This window comes from Hesperophylax consimilis, chromosome 23, assembly GCF_061612785.1.
Source record: "Hesperophylax consimilis isolate HC1 chromosome 23, BYU_Hcon_1.0, whole genome shotgun sequence".
Taxonomy (NCBI): Eukaryota; Metazoa; Arthropoda; class Insecta; order Trichoptera; family Limnephilidae; genus Hesperophylax; species Hesperophylax consimilis.
The window spans coordinates 11,029,193-11,049,354 of NC_142858.1; the positions used below are offsets into that span (position 1 = coordinate 11,029,193).

General features: G+C 37.5%; 1 protein-coding gene across 1 annotated transcript in view; it reads right to left on the reverse strand.

The window, feature by feature from the left end:
* Abl (tyrosine-protein kinase Abl) overlaps window positions 1-20,162 on the reverse strand; it is a 96,167-nt gene that overhangs the window by 32,491 nt on the left and 43,514 nt on the right. Inside the window, exon 2 of the mRNA XM_089646023.1 lies at window positions 5,443-5,703. Coding sequence (XP_089502149.1) covers window positions 5,443-5,703 — 261 coding nt within the window. The remainder of the gene's footprint in view (window positions 1-5,442; window positions 5,704-20,162) is intronic.

A 20,162-nucleotide genomic window follows, 5' to 3' on the forward strand; every position in this document is an offset into this window, starting at 1 on the left:
ATACTAATTTGTTCATACATTTATTTTTACTTGCTTATTTTATAAGGCTTTTATGTTTTATGTTGATAATACTAATTTGTTCATACATTTATTTTTACTTGCTTATTATATAAGGCTTTTATGCTGCTATTTAAACTTTTCTGCAATATAACCAATTTATGTAATTATGTACCGTTCAAATTGTATCTTATGAATGTATAAATGTTGTCTCTATGTCCCTGCTGACAAACTACATAAGTAGTTTAGCGGGTTTAAATGTGAATAAATAAAAAAAAAAGATAATAAAATACAAACAATGGAGCTTGACAAAGACAAACATTGTTTCATTTCATCAAGTGAAAGAATCGATTTAATACTTGGTACAAATAAATTACACCTCCTAAATAGATGGGGAATGATGTGAGGCAGATGAAAATGGAGAAGGGGAAGCGGAAAGGAAGGTTGTTAAGTTTGGGTGTTCAAATTGAGTAAATAACCCAAAAAATTGAATTACTTTAACATGAGCTCTTTTGGAAGAAACTTTTAGTAGATATAAATCTATAAAAAGTATCCCAAGGATTTTAACCAGCAATTCCTGAGCACATTAGAAGTTAAAAATGTAGACGTAATTTTTCTATTTAAAAAAAAAATATTTCTCCATCACGCGTCGCAACGAGTAGTTGGGTTAAGCCTAGCGCGTTATGAGAGAGAGATCAGAGAAAGTGCGCGTATCACGTGATCCAGTCGCGCGTGGCGATGTGTGATAGAATTTTTTATTTTTTTTATTTCAAAACTATATCATCGAACATAACACTATTACTAATGTTTTTTACTCCAAATATGTTAATGAATTGCTGGTTAAAATCTTTTGGGTACGTGCTGTTACACACTGTACAAGTGAACAGCAATTCAAAGAGATCTCAAATTGTTACTTTTATTGGTGATTCAAGGGTTTAAAAATTTCATTTTTAAAGGGTGGTTACATAAACTCCCATTAAAGTAATAACCTAAACCAATCAAATCTAATCAGACTTTATCTGCGAGAAAATGTGAAATGATAATTCATTCCAGTAAATTTGCCAGAGATTGAACACAAAAGTACTAATCTAATCAAAGATTGACTAAATGACTAAAGTAATCTTATCTTTGCTGTGAAAATAAATTTTATAAAATGACTTCTACTTTTATTTTCAGGAGGAACAATTTAAAGAATGAAACTAGTTTATTTATGCTGTCATTTTAAAAATTCAAAGAAAATTATCTTCACCTGACTTTTTTATAATGTATAACATTGCGATTATAGATAAAAAAACTCATTTACTATATTACTGATTTATTTACTATAAGGAAGTAATAATACGCACATTGCTTATTTAATAATTAATTACCAAAAATGAAAAGGGGTTTTCTATAATATATCAAATCATTTCATAATTTTTTCTATTTTAATCCAAAAAGGAAGTTACATATCAGAGAACGATAGAAAACAACCATTTTTAGTATAATCAGCAATAAGCGTCATATAAAATGTAGTATAAATCAGCATTAAATCACAACATTGCATTCAGTTAGGTAGGTACTTTATCGCTTGTCTGAATTCTTCACAGTCAGTTCCAATTTTGAAAATGACACTTAAACTCAAAGCATATCTGAGTTCATTAAATCAGAGTTACACGGACAGACACAAAACCGAAATCAGTATTTTTGATGATAATAAGGCTGCGTAATTTCACCGTGGTGATTCAATCTATATATGGATAATTGTATGCAAGAATTGAAAGATGTGGGATTGGGCATGAATTTAAGTAATCTGAAAGTATGTTGCCTGCTGTATGCGGATGAAGCGGTGCTGATTGCTAACAGTATAGAAGATCTACAATCTCTCGTGTCTAGGATGAACGAAGTATGTATGAAGAATGAGGTAATAATGAATGTAAGTAAGTCTAAAGTCGTGGTGTTGGAAAGAGAGACTACGAAAACAGTGTGTAATAGTTATGAATGAGGAATACTTGAAGCAGGTGGATGAGTTTGTGTATTTAGGTAGTACGTTTACGAGAGATAGGAAGGCTGACAGAGATATTGAAAGAAGGCTAACAGCGCACTAGCGGCTAGGCCGCAGCGGCCAGGTCGCGGCGGCCATCGAGATAGATAAATTAATATGAAATCGCCATAGAGCACGCGCACCTTTAGAGCAGCGGCCAGCGGCCACACCAAGCCGCAGCGGCCAGCAAGATCTAAGCGACGCATTTGCGGCCCGTGTTCAGTCGCTGGCCGCTGCGGCCACTGAGATCTATCGCGTTGTAGTTAAATCACCAGAGTGCGCGCACTAGCCGCGGCGGCCGCACGTATTGTGGAACTACAGCGTGATTTGTGATCATCGCGATGTCTTTCGACACGGAAAGATTTATAACCGAGATTGAGACAAGGAGGGCGTTGTGGGACATGTCCTGTGAAGACTACGCCAACCGAGACTTAAAAAGGATGATGTGGGAAGAGATCATAGAAATATTTGGTAATGAAAAACTAACAATAACAGAAAAAAACGAACTCGGTAAGTAATGTTTATTTTATTGTGTTCTCAGAGCTACTCGATTTTGCTACGGGAGTTGTCCTTCACCCACGAAGTAGTCTGCAAATTGATCTCTGTTTTGTGAAGATGTTCTATTTCCTCTTGAAGGCTGGCAGGGAGGTATTCCTTCAATAGTCGGGGGAATATACAACGTGTCTTCGAATTTGTACCCATCTCGCTCCCGTATATAGTTATGAAGGAATCTGACGCTGAAGCGAAGCTGACAAGCAAGATGGAAATTATTAATAATCCACCGAGCTCAAAGTGGAAGATATGATCCAAGCCACTATGAACCTATGACCAGGCACAGCCAACCTACTTACCCTCGAAGCAGTTATACCAATCATCAGGAATATCAACAGGGATATTTTACTAAGCAATCGGATAATGGACCACTTGCCACAATGAGCTGCCGCCCTTCTCTGTCACGTCCCAGTGAACTGCCGCCGCCATTGGATTCAATCTCCCGAATCAGACTACTCTCAGGCCTCGCAAGATTCAGAAATAATTGAAACGTTTTTTAATAATTATTGAACAACTGCACCTTTGATTATGATAATACAGTACTTAAATACTTTTATGTACCTACTTGTTTCACTTATCTACCTGCATCTTTTTTCATAAAACAGACACTGAGATAAAGAAATAATTTGAATAAAAGTAGATAGGCATAGGCTTAACTTAAAGTTACAACAAGTTTTTCCTTGGCAGAAATGCAGGGGCGAAATTTAGTTACAGTGCCTATGATTGATGGACTTAATTTTCTTAACAGTTCTTCAAACGAAGACTTGCTCATCCGCAAATAATTAAAGAACTTGTCATCATATTGCTGAAGGTCGGTGAAATAAGTATGAAATAATCCCTTTGTTCGCCTTTCACGTAGCAAGGGATGAACCCAATATTTTTTTCCTTTTCTTTTTCCGCTTCTTACTTATAAGATACAAAAGCACTGCTATTTCCTCAACGTCCATTTTGAAGCGCGCTGTATATGCAACTGACGATCGTAGCCGCGGTTTTGGCCGCGTTGCAAATCGCAATCCCTGCGGCCAGGCCGCGCGTCGTTTCCGCGCACACAGGTCGCTAGTGCGCTATGAGCCGAAGGGTAAACGCAGGTAACTGTATTGATGGAGGACTGACTGCAGTTGGCGCATAAAACAACAGAAAGTTTACGGGAACAGCGTGATATTTGAGATTTCTCCATTGGGAATGGGAGACTGTTTGCACAGACGATACTAAAGTCTCTACGGTAAACATTGAATGAAGGATGCCTCCAAATAGAAAATAATTTCATACGCTGAAATTGAAGGGAAATATTTGCATGGGAAAAGTTGGAAATTTACAATGTAAGGCAGGATATTTGAACACAGTTTGAAGAGGAATGATCTGTGCATTTCTCTGCAAATGGAAGATTACAGCAAGTACTGAAAAGTGAGGAATTCTGTTTTTATTTCCCTCCTACAATATCCTTCATCTTTTCAAGTTGCAAGTGGTTGAGGGTTCGAGCGTAGCATGTTATTTACTATACGAAAATTACATATAATTTAATTTGCGTAAAGTACATACTGCGGGGTAATTACTACAGCTATGTAATTCCAAAATCAGCTTTTTGAGTTACACACAAAACAATTCCCTTATTGACTGAGCCTAGTGAAGTCCTGTTTTAACTCGACCGTTCGGAAATTCATCAGTCTTTAAATTAGTTTGCACAGTTTTTAAAAAAACCCTATCCTAGCAGAATCAGCAAGAAGATGGCTATTTATTATTTATTGATATATTTATTCGGCTACAGCTGATTTAACATGCCTGCTGTGGACTCTTGCCGAGACTGCCCCAAGAGGCCTGAGTACGAAAGTGTAGTAGACAGCTTCACAGTTTCTCTGATCGCCTCTTTGACTCCCAGCCCCGTGTCAACAAGACGACTGGCTGGTCTATGAAAAATATGGCGTGACCAAACAGAGAAAAGAAAACAATGTCATGTCTAATCGTCGACACACAATGCAGAATGCCACTATTAAATCACACAATCTTTCATCAGTCATGACCACCTTTCACTCACTGGCTGTCAAGAAGGATGCGGTTCATGAACGATTGTGCTTGACGCTTGTGATTGGCTTTAATGGGCTCATATTGTTTAGACATCTGATGAGGCAGGACTTAAATGGATATGCATTGGAAGGATTGAAATGTCTTGATGTATGACTCTAATAAGGTAATTTTCTTTAAACTGCGGAGGGAGCTGGACGTACCGGTGACATGTTATATTTTTATGTTAATAATTCTATTAGACTTATATTGTTTTAAATTTAAGATGCGGCATGTCTTCAATGGATTACTGTAATGCAGTGGCGGCTCGAGCACTTCTTTGATGGTGGACACTGACATTTATTTAAATGTACTGAAATCACAATACCCGTAGATAATAGAAAATTTCTCAAACCAGAGTGTCCATGAATAGGAGATAAGAGTATAGATACATTAAATTATCAGATCCTTTGCAAGTAAAATAAAAGTCATTGACATGAAGCACGGCAAGTAAACATTGACGGAACAGCAGCGGATGGCGCGGGACGGTAGATTTAGCAGCAGCGCAAAATAATAAAGCCAATTCCATACGGCGGACTAATTTTGCATTTTTACCTGAAAAGTGCCCCTAAAACATGGAATTTCGGAAAAGCTATTTTTTTTTTACTCCGCTCGAAATTAGTGCACTTTACCCCCGGACACCCTGTATAACGGAAGCTCATAGCGAGAAAAATGGAAGATGGAAATAAGAATGATAATATATGCACACTGAACACTTAATAAAACCCGCCATCAAAGGAGAACACGGGAAGGAAGAAAATTGATCAAAAGTCAAAGAAAATCATGGAAAAAAAAATATTTAAAAAACTAACCTTTCTTTAGGCTGAGCTGGTTGTCCCCGCCGGCCTGGAAGTCGTAGAGCGCGACGAACAGCTGGGGATCGTCATCGTCATGGTGCGCAAGCAGGTTCTCCTTACTGGTCCAGCGGTTAGCCGAGTCCAGCGAGCCGCTGGGGAGCGTGGGCGCGGGGGGCGCGACCAGCGGCGCGGGCGCCGGGCCCTCGGCAGGCTCGCCGGCCGCGCTTGGCACCGCCGCCGGGATGTGCGGCAGCGGACGGCTCTGCAGCAGGGCCTCTGCAACAACAACAGACAAACACCGTAAAAAATCAAACACTGTCTGTTGGGGCTGAAGAAACTCATGGCAACTGGCACTGGCAAAGTGAAAACGGAGGAAGATCACCAAGTCCTCAAATATTACAGGCGTCCGGGAATATCGGTATCCTTGGCTCTCCGTGCAGCGCGGAGCAATCAGAAACTCAACAAATAGTGAGAAGGTTAAAACAATTTTAAGCAACGTTTCGATCCTGAATGGTGGTCTCTCACCGGGGAGATACTCAAAGTATAGGTATACCGTCAGGATCACTATCACAAAAACCGCAATCAACATCTATTTCCGTAATTATCATCCTGCCGCTGAGAGTCCGCTGTAACCTCTTTTTCTGGGAATAGAGAAAGCCTGCAGAGGAGCTATCAACAGAATACTTATAACACCACCACGCTGTTGCGACTCTATTTCTCATAAAACATAACGAGAGGTTCCAACGGATCTCTCAGATGTAAGATCATAACAGTAATGGACACAAACACTAAAGAATAAAAGTAAATAGCAGATAACCTCTTGGGATTGGAAGATATGGTCGTGGAAGTCGGAATTGGACCTCTATCTCCAAGGATGGCTTCTCACAGAGGTTAATAACTGAGTAAGTGTCTTACAAAGGGATTGTAAGAATCAACTAGACTTATTGGCAGAATGCAACTCAAAAAAGATCAATATGTATAGAATAAATTAAAATGACTTATAAATTCAGAATCTAATGCTGGGTATATATTTGCAAACGCGAGCGCAACCTCGAATTATGGGAATGGAACGAAGCAGCCGCAAGCGGCGATTCGCGCCATTTCCTGTTGCTTCGTTCCTTTCCCATAATTCGAGGCTCGGCTCGCGTTTCGGTTCGCAAAAGTATACGCAGCATAAGAGATGGTAGAAGACCATGATAACTTATTAAATAACTGTTTGAATCAAAAGTATTCCTTGGAAATACAACGGTCAGAACTGATTGCTGAAATATTAAATGAAATCAGATTAACTAACTTATAATACTTAAGGCGATGCACTACGTCGTGTAATATTATAAATTGAGCCGCTATCAATAACAACCCTTACGTAGATGGCGATAAGGTTTAAATTCCCGCTTAACACCATCCGCCTGTTTTGATTTATGCAAGAAAAAAAAATTGGCCAAAAAGTGCCTTTTATTTTATTTTGTGGATGTTCAGGCATAAATATTAAATTGTTTTTCGATCATTTTATAAATAACTTAATTTGCCACATTATACAATAAAATCAAAACCGAAAATGGGTTCGTAAGTAGGAGATTTTGAACTTTAAAGCAGTTTTCATAGGCCTTATACATTATTTTTTTGCTGGGCTTATAAAAAGACTTATCTAAAAAATACTCGATTATTTCGAAGGCCAAGATGTATTCTACTCGCAGTATTTAATTAAAGCATCTGAAACATTTCTAGGCGACCAAATTTTCAAACTAAAAACACATGATTTTGCATTACTACGTATGGCATCGCCTTAAGGAGTTTCCTTACAGAAATTATAAATGATAATATTACAGGAATATCTGTTTGACTTTAAAAAGAAAGAAAAGACTTTGGCCCAGTTGTTTCACAGAAATTAAAATATACCTTTGTCATCAAATAGCCATTCAGCGCCATTTTGTTTGTTTTTTGTATTTGAGAGGTTAAACATCGATTTTTTATTATATTGTAACAAACTGATAAGCTTAAGAACACGATAGTTGTCCTATTATGCTGATCACAATTTGTTCGAAAGCTGAAATGGACCGAGAATCGTCATTTAATTGTCAAAAAAATCGGCATTTAACATTTAACTGTCAAAAAAAATGGCGGTGTGTGGCCATTTGATGACAAGGTTACATTTGAATTTCTGCGAAACTACTAGGCCTTAGGACGGCTAGATATTGATATAACGTCTGATTAAAAAAATATTTATTTATTTAAACGCCCATAGGGCTTTTACAGATAATAATGTATCTACAACTTTATTTATTTATAATTTTTTTTTTAAATTTTGCAGATCTTAAATCTTATATGATCAATATAGGTTATATAAAAAAATATCCGAGCTAACAAAATATAGGTACAAATAAATAAATTTTCATATCATCTGCGAACATCAAAATAAAGACACGTTTAAATACATTTGTAACGTCATTTATAAATATGTTGAAAATAATGGGTCCTAGATGTGATCCCTGGGGCACGCCGCTTGTAGCTGTAAAATTGTAGGACAGTTGACCTTTAATGCTGACAGTAAGCTCTCGATTAGACAGATAATTCTTAAACCAGGATAGTACGTTACCGGTTATGCCAATTTTCGCCAGTTTGCTAACAAGAATTTTATGACAAACCTTAATATTTTGAATATATTGAAATATTGAAAATATTAAGGTTTACCATAAACCATAAACCTTAATATTTGCCATAAACCTTAATATTGAAAATATGAAGGTTTGCCATAAAATATAAGACATAAAAAAATATATAAAGGATTATATTTTATTATATTCTAAGGTCCTTATATTGAAAATCTTTGGATGTTTTGGCCTCAAACATAATTTAAAGTTTTGTATAGGATAGTATTTTTACTACCCAGGTTAATTATTAATAATTATATAGAGGTAGGTAGGTGATTAAAATAATTGAAATACAGGTAAATAATATTATAATAGCAATACGAACATTTCAATAATGTTCAGTCGGTCATTGTCACTAGATTTCAGCTGCGAATTCCCGTGGTTTTAGCTTCTAGCGGCCCGCCGAAGGATAGCCTCCGGTGAGCACTCGGTATGCCAACTGAAGTTTGTATAATAATAAAATTCAACAATGGCTCTCATCATAAATATAAAAATACTCATTCATGAATCATAATTCATAACGTAGTAGTAGGTACGTTCAATAAGCACGAGGACAAAATAGCACCGGGATAAAATAAAATATAATTGCGAACCATCTGCTGTTGTACTGTCACCATCAAAATACATACAGCCTTGCTAAAAAAACGCGATGTAAATGTTACGCGGCGCGTAAGGTCAGAACAATGAAAACTTGACTTATTACCATGGCGTTTGTTTGGTTAAAACTATCTTAAACCAGGCTCGAAGCCAGCTTTACCACACCAACTTTGAACGGGCGTGTATGAATCTAATTAGTAAGACGGATAGTACTTAAAAACAGATGAAAACGGGAAATTCATTTGTCAAAGCGGTCGAAGTCTGGCAGTGGGATTTTTAAAATTTAAAGAAACGAACAACGTTTCGCAACCAAGGACCTTAGTCCTCCCCCCGACCTCTGCGGGGGTACGGCTTCGCATTGCCAATCTATAAATAAGCTCGTAATGATCGGCTTCCGTCGGCAGTGATTCTTTTTTTTAAATGTTAATGAGTCAGCATTTATATGCCAACATTCGCATTTACCAGTTGTTATCCTCTCTTCACAACAAACTAACGTTTAATGTATTTGCACACGTCTAAATAGTGAATAATATCTGCCACGATACCGTTATCTATAGCTTATTGTTAACTTTGGTCCATAAAATATAATTGTGAACAGAGCAAACCGGAAGACTGAGATTTATTCAATAAATTGACCTATTATAGCAATACATGCTGCCGCGACGGAATAAGTTCGCAAAACAAAAACGGAAAAAGGAATAAAAACCGCAAAATTCCCACGTTATCTACAGCAGAAAATAAGAAAATCTCTTTGTCGAGATAAACACCGATGCATTGACTGCAAGCAGAAGGAAGAGAATACATTTTATCGGGGCCGGAAGAAAGGTTAGAGGAAATTGAATTTCAAGAGTCAGACTGAATATCGTTATTGAGAGCAGTACATGTTTATTCGTCTATTGAAAGTGTACAGCAGTGTCTGGCTCAGCGGTTACTCCCCGCCATTGCGTGGTATATTAGGTACCCGCATAAATACATGTCACATATTGTGTAGGTGTTTTGATAAGGTCTTTTTCCGAGAGGCTGCTACATGGATCAATTGTGAATTGAACACGGAACATGAAATCAATTCAAAATGTATTAAAAAACCAACACGTGCAATAGGGTGCTAATGTCTATTTCTAATAGCTAACAGAAAATAACATTATGATATGAATAGATAAAAAATGTATTATGGATAAGGTATTATTGGAAATGGAAATGAAAAATACATTATCATGAATTAGATTTCAATCAAAATCTATATCAATTACCGTCTACTAAGAAACTACTACTAAACTATCGAAACTTTCCATATTCCTTTCCAGAGAACCAATAACTTAACCGTTTCACAAACTTATTGTATAATATCCACAGAAGTGGCAAGATTCCAAACATATTTAGCGATTACCTCCCCTTTTCAACACAACTTAACAAAATTTCGTCTCTTGTATTTTTAACATACTAACTTATTAATATATGTTCACATATTGTTGTACATCGTTACTGGACGGTTGGTATGTATTATTTGTTATTCCTTTATATTTTTTTTTTATGTTAACCCCTGTCCGTTGTGTACATTAATTAACTAAAATAAAATAATAACCTCAAAAGAAAAAAGATCCTTAAAATAGTTGCAGCGCCCTTGAGGTGATTTTTCACAAAAACGGCGCTATAAAAATTATCCAATTATTATTATTATTATTATTATTATTCATCTCTTAGTGACAAGTAGGCATTTGTTAAGGTATATTTACATTTTTGTTTAGTAATAACTAATAACTAATAACGTTTTCACAAAAAATGATAATGCGAAAATGAAGACTTTTTGTGATATCTTTAAAGTATATGATTGGTGCATATTCATGAAATATGTAATTGTGCAACAGACTGTCGAGGGCGCATTTATTACGATTAAATTAACTTATGACGCATCCTTAGCTAATCCTACAGCTTACAGCCTTACCTGCTACGCTTTACTCCGAGCTCTAGCTCCAACTCCCGGACGTGTTCCGACTGGTAAGCTCAGCCGCACTTTAAAAAATGCCAATAAGAAAAGAGTTGGAGAATTTCCGAAACCCGTGCGAAAGATTGAATGTACTTTGTTTTAAAAATGCATGTCTGTGATAGTAGATTGTGTGGGTTCCATGTAAAATGAAATGCTTCATAAATCTCGTACCACTCCATTAGTCGCATAACTACTTTCCCCTGCGAAGGGTGGTCCCTAAGAGGGTTGGTAAGAGGCAAGGGGGGATAGCGGAACGGTGTCGGGTACGATTGAATTGCAATATATTTGTACACACTACACATACGAAGTCGCTTCGTAATGGTAATGTGTGGAAATGGACCTGTTGCAACGAGCAAACCTCTTTATTGATCCAGACCAGACCGTTCTAGCTGTACTCTACATCCCTTCTGCCGTGTATTTGTTGTAGGATTCGTGTTCGCGGGAGCACAAATATGGTTCGTACGCGTACTCTGTCCGGTGAGTGAATTATGCACAATCATTCATCAATTCAGTCAAACCAAGTCTTTCGACAAGGGGAAGGACGTATAAAGTAGCTACCGGCCAATTATTATAGATCAACGGGACGCCCTCACACGCACAGCATGAAACGTGGTAAACGGCTAGACGGCATGTGAATTATGGTTGTACTCCTTCGAACCCCTCGATAGATCACAGTCACAATTTACATAAAATTGCTTTGAAACATCTCCAATACGATTTAAAAGTAAAGTAAATAACAACCAAATCAACAATAATTCCAAAAATCACTGAAACCAAACAAACCGACGACTATTTTTTTTTAATTTTCTAAGAACTTTTGTGGCTTGATTCAGATAATTTTTAAAAAAATACTTTGCTTTAAACCACTTTATTGATTTATATAGGTCAATTGGTTTCGGTTGCACTCAACCCTCTTTTCAGCACAATGGAAATTTAAAGTGATGAAATCGTAAATATAAATATAAACTGGAAATATAAAAAATATATTTCTATTGTCCCGAAGAAAGTTGAGTGCAACCGAATCCGGTCGACCTATATACTCGTTACGAATTTTGGTTGTGTGTAACTATGGTTCAATGAACTCGGATTTGCTTTGAATTTAAGTCTCATTTTTAAAATTGTGTGAAGAATTCAGATAAGTGATAAGTACCTACCTGTAATATAATATTTTAACAGAAAATTATTCAATTAACATTTTAAAATTTGTTACTGCTTGGTCAAGAATTCAGCTGTCTCGGCTATATGATTTTTCACGGGTCTGCTCTAGTATGTGATGGTTTGTACGTGTATAGATGGTATGTAGTCATTTTTATAATAAGAAGTTTGTAAAAAAAATGTTTTATATAATTGTTCGTAATGCCTAAAATTATAAATAGACAAGCTTTAGAGTTGGCTAGCCGAATTAGAAAGTCGTCGAAATTAAAATTTAATATAAAAGTTTTTCGAATACCCAGACAGCAATCTCTTCAAATTAAACACATTATTTTACACCAATTGGTTTTCTATACGAAACCTGTTAAAAGCAATTTTCTATCGTACAAGCGAGGAGCGAATAACTACAAACTGTGGGTAGAGTATTAAAGTTTCGCCACACAACTTTTAAAAGGAGTTTGATAATATATATAGGTACTTTCCTAAAACGTACTATTACTAAAATTAATACTGTACCATGAAGAAACTTCAGTCTCGTAACGTTTTTCTTTTACTTTATGTTAGCAGTCATAAATGTATGTATTATATTTTTTCATAGGGTTGTGGTAATAATACTTGAATGGTGTTCCTGGGGATATGGGGCCTCACTAAAGTTAAGAACACTAAAAGGTTTCAAAGCAGTAACTAACCACGACGAAGGAAGATACTAAACAAATTATTAATACTAAAAGCACCTGTATTTTCTTTATGCATAGTAAATTAGCAGGTAAGAACTCCACTACCCGGAGCCCGGGAGCAAGTAAGACTTTATACTATTTGGGAGGCGTGTGATAACCGCCGCCCCGGGAACTATTTATTGGAAAACCAACACCTCTGCCATAGATTACCTTTCGGTTACCTAGCAGGGGTGCCCGGGTTTATGGGATGAGGTTTCTCTAGGTTGCGGCGGCGGCGGCGGATAATCAATAATTAACAACAAATAACAACAGGACAAGCAATAATTTCCGCTTACTGTGGTGATGATAGGAGATTTTCAAAATTGTCAGGGTGTTTTGTCTTTCTTAAAAATAAAAAAAATCGTAAATAATTTGAAGGAATTCAGCACTATGTGGGAAATAAGGCTGTTTATGGAACTGTAGCATCGGGTCAAAGGTCATTTTGAAGTCGCAAAGAGTCACCAAGGCGGCAAGAATTATATTTTTTATATTCTCGTGCAGTGATGAGCAACCCGCGGCTTGCGGACCTCATGCGGCCTTTTCGTGTGGCCCACTTCGCTAAGTCAAAATATAAAAAAAGCGAAAACAAAAATAAAATGCTTCTGATCTGTTTTGCACAAGGCTTTAGCGAAAAACTTAAGGATTTATAAACTTAAAAATAGGTCCCAATGGTCGAGTGGTTTAAGACGCATGTCCCGGTGAGACAAGAGATCCTGGGTTCGATTCCTAGTTGTGAACGTTATCTTTGTATTTTTCTGTGTCTTGTTTTGTTTCATTTAGATTCATTGGTATTATATTCTTCTTCAATGATATAAAAAAGTCTTTCTTCAAAATTTTGTTTGTCTTTCTGAACGATAAAATCAACAGTACCTATTCATTGGTTTGACTAGGTATATTTTTTGTACTTAAATATTTATTATTTATTTAATATTTTGGCCTTGGAGATGTAACACATTTTCTATGATTGTTATTTTATCAAAAGCACCCTTTAGAAATTAGGTTGGCGTTGGGACACTGTTGACTGCAAAGTTAACCACGTCAAACTGCATGTATTCTACCCTCTCTGGCCCGCGAACAAATTGAAAATGAATAACATGACCCCGGCTAAAAAGGTTGATCATCACCGCTCTAGTGATATTTTCAGAACAAGGTAAGGACGGGTTGTTTCGGAGAATTTGAACAATTCATCAAATTTCAACGTTCATTTACGGGTTCTGTGAAAGTCCTATTCAAATTCTGTTAGTGAGTGAGAACGTGAGAACGCTTCATTTTTAAAGAAACATTACATGAAAATAATAGTTGCTCTCTATACCAAGTCATTCGTCAAAGAATATCAAAGAACGTCACAAAAACAACGGACACGATATCAATAATTATCACTATTTTGTAAAATAAAACACAATTTTGTACACACCAATGATTCATAATCACGCCTAAATACATTTTTGAAGGTTCGTCGAACTATACCCTTTCTCAAGCGTCGATTTGAATGGCATGATCTTTAAGAATTTACTAGAAGCGGGTGCAGTTATGTATGTAGTTGTGGTTTTTTTGTAAATGCTTCATCCAACAAACAAATATGTCTTCGTTATGCCATTACTACCGCGCGTAAACGATACCAAACAATTAATAAAAAACAGAAACAAACTCTTTCTACGAGATTTAGATATAAATAATTTAGAAAGCATGTGACGTTTTTGCCATAAGGTAGACGATGCTTTACGCTATACTCACAATGGCTTAGGCTATTTCAGCATATATACTGAAATAAGCCAAGCCACTAAAATATAGCTTGGTCTGTCACAGGCTCACCTTTATTGCAATATATACCGACCACTTTTTGTATAACATTTTTAATTCAACTATTAATGCAAGAATAAGTAAGACAAACCACTTTTTCTTACTGTCAACTTTTGTCTATGTAGTCTTCACATTTTTATATTTACCAACCACTTTTTGTACTACAATTTTTAATTCAACTATTAATGCGAGAATAAGTAAGACAAATCATTTTTTCTAACTGTCAACTATTGTCTATATAGCCCCACAATGTTACGTAGTATATATAGGTAGATGTTACGATCTAACAATGTATCTTTTATTCGGATTGGTAATGCAAAGTTGTACCAAAACCTATTCGTATTAAGTAAAATCCATCTAATACAGTTTTTTCGCAGCGAACTTTTTTTTAAAAATAATTTTGCATATTATACATACCCGTGTTTAGAAAAATATTTAAACATATTTGTATAAACATTGCTTGAGATTAAATCCGAATTATAATCGGACACGAACGTGTTTCCTCCGGAGCAGAACAACGATATAATAAAAAAAATTAAAAAAAAAAAAAAACAAATTAAATTACATGATATTTGAAATACTAAATGGGTGAAAGAGGGAGAAGACACGGACTATATACAAATGGATAAGAGAGCCTGAGAGGGTAAAGAATGAAAATGTTCATTGTATAAGAAAATAAAAATATAGGTATATAAGTATTTTAGGGATACAATTTTCCTCTCACGTCAAAATGTCTCAGGGGCATCATAGGATGTTTGTTATCCAGGGTAGCAAAAATTTTTTTTTTCATTAATTAAAAATTCCAGTTTAGTTTATTACATTTGATTTGTAAAACACCATTTCAATTTTAAGTTTTTATTTTCTATATTTATATTTTCAATAATATTACTATTTAATTTTAAAAAAAAAACGTTTATTTATCCGGTAGGGAAAGACAGGACTTAAGTCTGAAAAAAACACAAAAGTTACGTATAATTTATGTAAGATTGCAAAAGGTATGTATTTAAAGTACCTACATATATTTTTATTGTTCAACTTTATTAATTACATTACTGTTCCCCTAAAATGTTTTTTTTTATTTATTTACTAATTACATCTAAAAATATATATCATCATGCATCCATATGAGCATGAAATTTCATTAAAAAATCCCCGGTTTGAGAGACACTGATCGCCGAGCACATGTTTAACCCTTTCTCATCGCGACCTCAATAATAATAGGGCCCCCGCATTTAATATCCGCCAGGACACATTTGTACGCAACAACCGTATGTCGCATACTATAACTAGATATATATTATAATTAAATATTATTATTCTTATTTACACATTTACGGTACGAGTGATTAGGGAACATTGTTGAAAGGGGTGGGTTTAGTTGACCGAGTTTATTGGTGGCGTTGAGTCATGGCTAAATGTGTGTGCACTTGTGAATATTAGGTTAATTTTGTATCTAAAAACCGAGGATTGAAATAGATTTTTGAATAATTCCAACGGCTTTCTTGTAGAACTATAACATCTCATATTTTGTGGAATGGTGTGAGGCTAAAGAAGCGTACAGGGAAGGAGACTGCCTGCCAGTGGAACTATGATTTCTCATGTTTTGAGGAATGGTGTGACGCTAAAGAAGCGAACAGGGAAGGAGACTGCCTGCCAGTGGAACTATGATTTCTCCTGTTTTATGGAATGGTTTGACGCTAAAGAAGCGAACAGGGAAGGAGACTGCCTGCCAGTGGAACTATGATTTCTCCTGTTTTATGGAATGGTGTGACGCTAAAGAAGCGAACAGGGAAGGAGACTGCCTGCCTGTGGAACTATGATTTCTCATGTTTTGAGGAATGGTGTGACGCTAAAGAAGCGAACAGGGAAGGAGACTGCCTGCCAGTGGAACTATGATTTCTCCTGTTTTATGGAATGGTGTGACGCTAAAGAAGCGAACAGGGAAGGAGACTGCATGCCAGTGAAAAAAAACTGAGGTTTCTCATGTTTTGGAGAATGGTGTGAGGCTAAGGAAGCGAACAGGGAAGGATACTGCCTGCCAGTGGAACTATGGTTTCTCATGTTTTGGGGAATTGTGTGAGGCTAAAGATGCCAACAGGGTAGGAGACTGCCTGCCAGTGGAAGTATGGTTTCTCATTACGCTCATTAGTTGTAGTAACTAAAAACGGATAGAACCATTTCAAGCGTCGTTTCCATAGAGCGATAACGAGTATATTATGATTTACATCTCTAATTAATTTAAAGCGGTCATTCACCCTATTCCCAAGAAAGGTGACCGCTCCAACCCGGCCAACTACCGCCCCATAGCGATCACATCAGTTCTGTCCAAAGTGATGGAACGTGTGATCAACGACAAACTGCTCACATACCTCGAGAAGAACAAAATTATCAACGACCGTCAATACGGATTCCGGCGGAACCGCTCGTGCGGTGATCTTCTCGCGTATGTGACGCATGTTTGGGGGCGGTGCCTGGAACGTCACGGTGAGACCCAAACGGTCGCACTAGATATATCCAAGGCCTTTGACCGGGTCTGGCACCGAGGACTTGTCAACAAATTGCATTCTTACGGACTTCCCGCATCCCTGTGTACGTGGATTGCTGACTTTTTAAGGGATAGGTCGATTCAGGCGGTTGCTGACGGTTTCACCTCTTCCTCGCACTCCATAAATGCTGGCGTCCCACAGGGATCGGTTCTGTCTCCGACTTTGTTTTTGTTGCACATCAATGACCTTTTGACATGTGCACCGATTCATTGTTACGCGGATGACAGTACAGTTCATGATAGCTTTTTGTTTGACAAGCCCCCAAAGGGCACACAAACTCCAACGGCTCGGAGGGCTTTGAAGCAGAGAATGGACGGTTATCTCGAGAGTATTTCCTCCTGGGGTAAAAATAATCTCGTCGAATTTAATGTTTCAAAGACCCAATCCTGTCTGATTACGTCTAAAAGGGATCCAAATGATAATCTAGTCTCCTTCAACGGAAGCAATCTTCCGAACAGGCCTTCCATTGATATGCTTGGTATAACCATAAGTGACCAGCTCAGGTACGGGGGCTCCATCGAAGCCAGAGTAAAGTTGGCCTCTCAGAAGCTGGGCGTACTGTACAGGGCCCGCAGATACTTTAATAATACACAACTGCTGACCCTGTACAAATCGCAAGTGCGCCCTACTGTCGAATTTGGCAGCCATCTCTGGTCCGGAGCCCCTAAATACCTGAAAAAAACCCTAGACTCTGTGCAAAAACGGGCGGTCCGTTTGATAGATTCCCCAATCTTAACAAACGGACTGCAATCTTTAGAGCACAGGCGTCAGGTAAGTATGTTGTCCTTGTTCTATCGGTATTACAATGGAAGATGCTCTGAGGAACTAGCGTCATTGATCCCTTCGGCACCGGTGCGTAGTCGGGATACCCGCCAAACGCGCGCCCAACATTTGTACACAGTTGACACTTGTCACATGAGAACGGGTCGCTTCTACGATCCGTTCTTAAGTTCAAAAGCTCGGCTGTGGAACGAACTGCCGGCCTCTGTGTTTATTCCCTCCTACAACATGGGACTCTTCAAGACCCATGTTCACTCCTTCCTCTCCACAAAAAGACCCTCCACACAGCATTCCCAAAGATGACATAAGCCCTGAGGGAAATTATTTTCTTCAGGGCCTCCTGTGTGGAGTTAATATTAAAAAAATTCAGCACATCACATTATGTAGATTCCTAGTATTACGACATAAAAAATAATTGTAACCTAGGTACCTAATTAAAGCCTCGAGAAATCTAATTTTCCACTGAGTTTCAGTAAACGTTGGTGAAAGAATCTTCGAATCTGAAGGGTTAAGTAAAACACGATACATACTTGTTCTTAGAAATCGTAAAACGCTCGACTTAATGAGATATTAATTTTGTATGGCCAAGTTAGTAATCTGCTCTCAGCGTTGATTTCCTTTCAGAAAAAGTAAACCAATACAACCGAGACGTAAGAAGTAGCGATGAATCGTGTTCAAGTCCAGGCACACACGAGCGACTTTTGTCGCGGCGACAGTTGGGCGAATGCGAATATTTTAAAATGTCTCTATTTTTGAAACTGCCAATTGCATATACGTGGATTTATTATTGGATAACCGACACCTCTGCCACAGGCCACCCTAAGTGGTTTGCTACGTTTGGTGATATAGCAGGGGTGGCCGGGATCATCGGGTGAGGTGTGTTCGGGATGCTCCTGCCCACCAGCTCCGTGGCGTGCCAGATCGGGAGAGACTGGTATGGGGAGACCCATTGACAACTGCTATCTCGACCCGTCGCCTTGCACTGCAGTGGGAGAAATATATCCATCACTCCTGTATACATTGATCCCTAGATTCCTACCCACCCCTCATACCTTTTACCTTCCCAGAACTTCCTCTCCTTCCTTTCCTTAAAAAGACCCTCAACGTAGAATCCCAAAAGAAGGGAAATTATTCTCTTCAGGGCCTCTTATGTGGGGTTAATGTAAAAAAACATGATTTTTTGCACTTGGTATTGCTTCGCCGTAAAACGGTGCCTGAATTAGGAACGAGGGGATTCGGAAATAATGCAAAGGCCAAATAAGTGTAATAAAAATTATTTAAAAAGGAACTTTTTCATGGTTTGAACGGATGGACGGAGAATGTATTATGGCAAGAGGACATGACGTTGATGAAGAAAGAAATATGCACCAGGCGAGTAGTGTGACATTCCATCTTCCCAACCCATCCTCGCGAAGTAATTGTGTGATAAGATAAAATGTATACATTTTTGACCCATTGACTCTTCATACCCTGAGGCGTGACAGTCAGTCGATTAGCAGGGATTGCTTATGTATGCCGACCCATATAGAAAAGAGTCATTAAAGCGCTATACGAAAATGAACTCAAGACATCTGGCATCTTTGGGCAGACCGGAGAGCATAGCGGAGGCAGATTGACGACAACTGGCCAATAATGATATAATAACAGAACTTGAATAGAACCTTCACAGAATTTGAAAATTAACTTTGAAATTAGATGAATTGTTCAAATTCTGTGAAAAAACCCGTCCTGAGAATCGCCGGGATGAAAGGGATCATTCATTTTTTTTTTAAATGGCTAATCGTATGTCAAATGATGACAACTAGATGGGTTGTTTTTCAGAATTTGATATCAGAACTTTCACAGAACTAAATATTCAATGAATTGTTCGAATTCTGTGAATCAACCCGTCTGTTAACATAATTACTGTTAGTTAATGAATTAACTGTTAATTAACTGTTATTTAATTATGTTTGTTTAGTAGGTATGACTTGGAGAAATAATATACACATTTTTTTAAAAGAAAGACAAACATTCCCAGGTTACGAATAACCTGACCATATGTGAAAATCTCCCACTACCATCACAGAAATCGAAAGTGTCGTGATGGAGGACTTAGCAAGCCGAGGAATTGAACACACTACGCCTGGATGGGACCCTGACGCGATTACTACTCAGCCACTGAGCTCAAATGACCGGTCAAACCGGTCATTTGAATTCATAGTAGGAAAAGTTATAACAAAAGCCCGACGGAAATCTGACGGAAGGCCTGGATTTTACTGAGAATTAGACGGAAATGTCAAAAATAAAATGGTGATCACTGATCAGTTCGAAGTCGGTATTTCAGAAAGACTTAATTTTAATGTGTGCATGCTTCTGGGGTACCTACAGGTACCTGAGAAAAACGTAATATCGTGTAAAATGATACTTTTGACACCAGCGTGACACGCAACGAGTTATGAGGCTTCTGATGTCTGTTTTCCTCTGTCATTCTACTTAGGCTTCGGTTTATATATAGATGTCAAAAGGT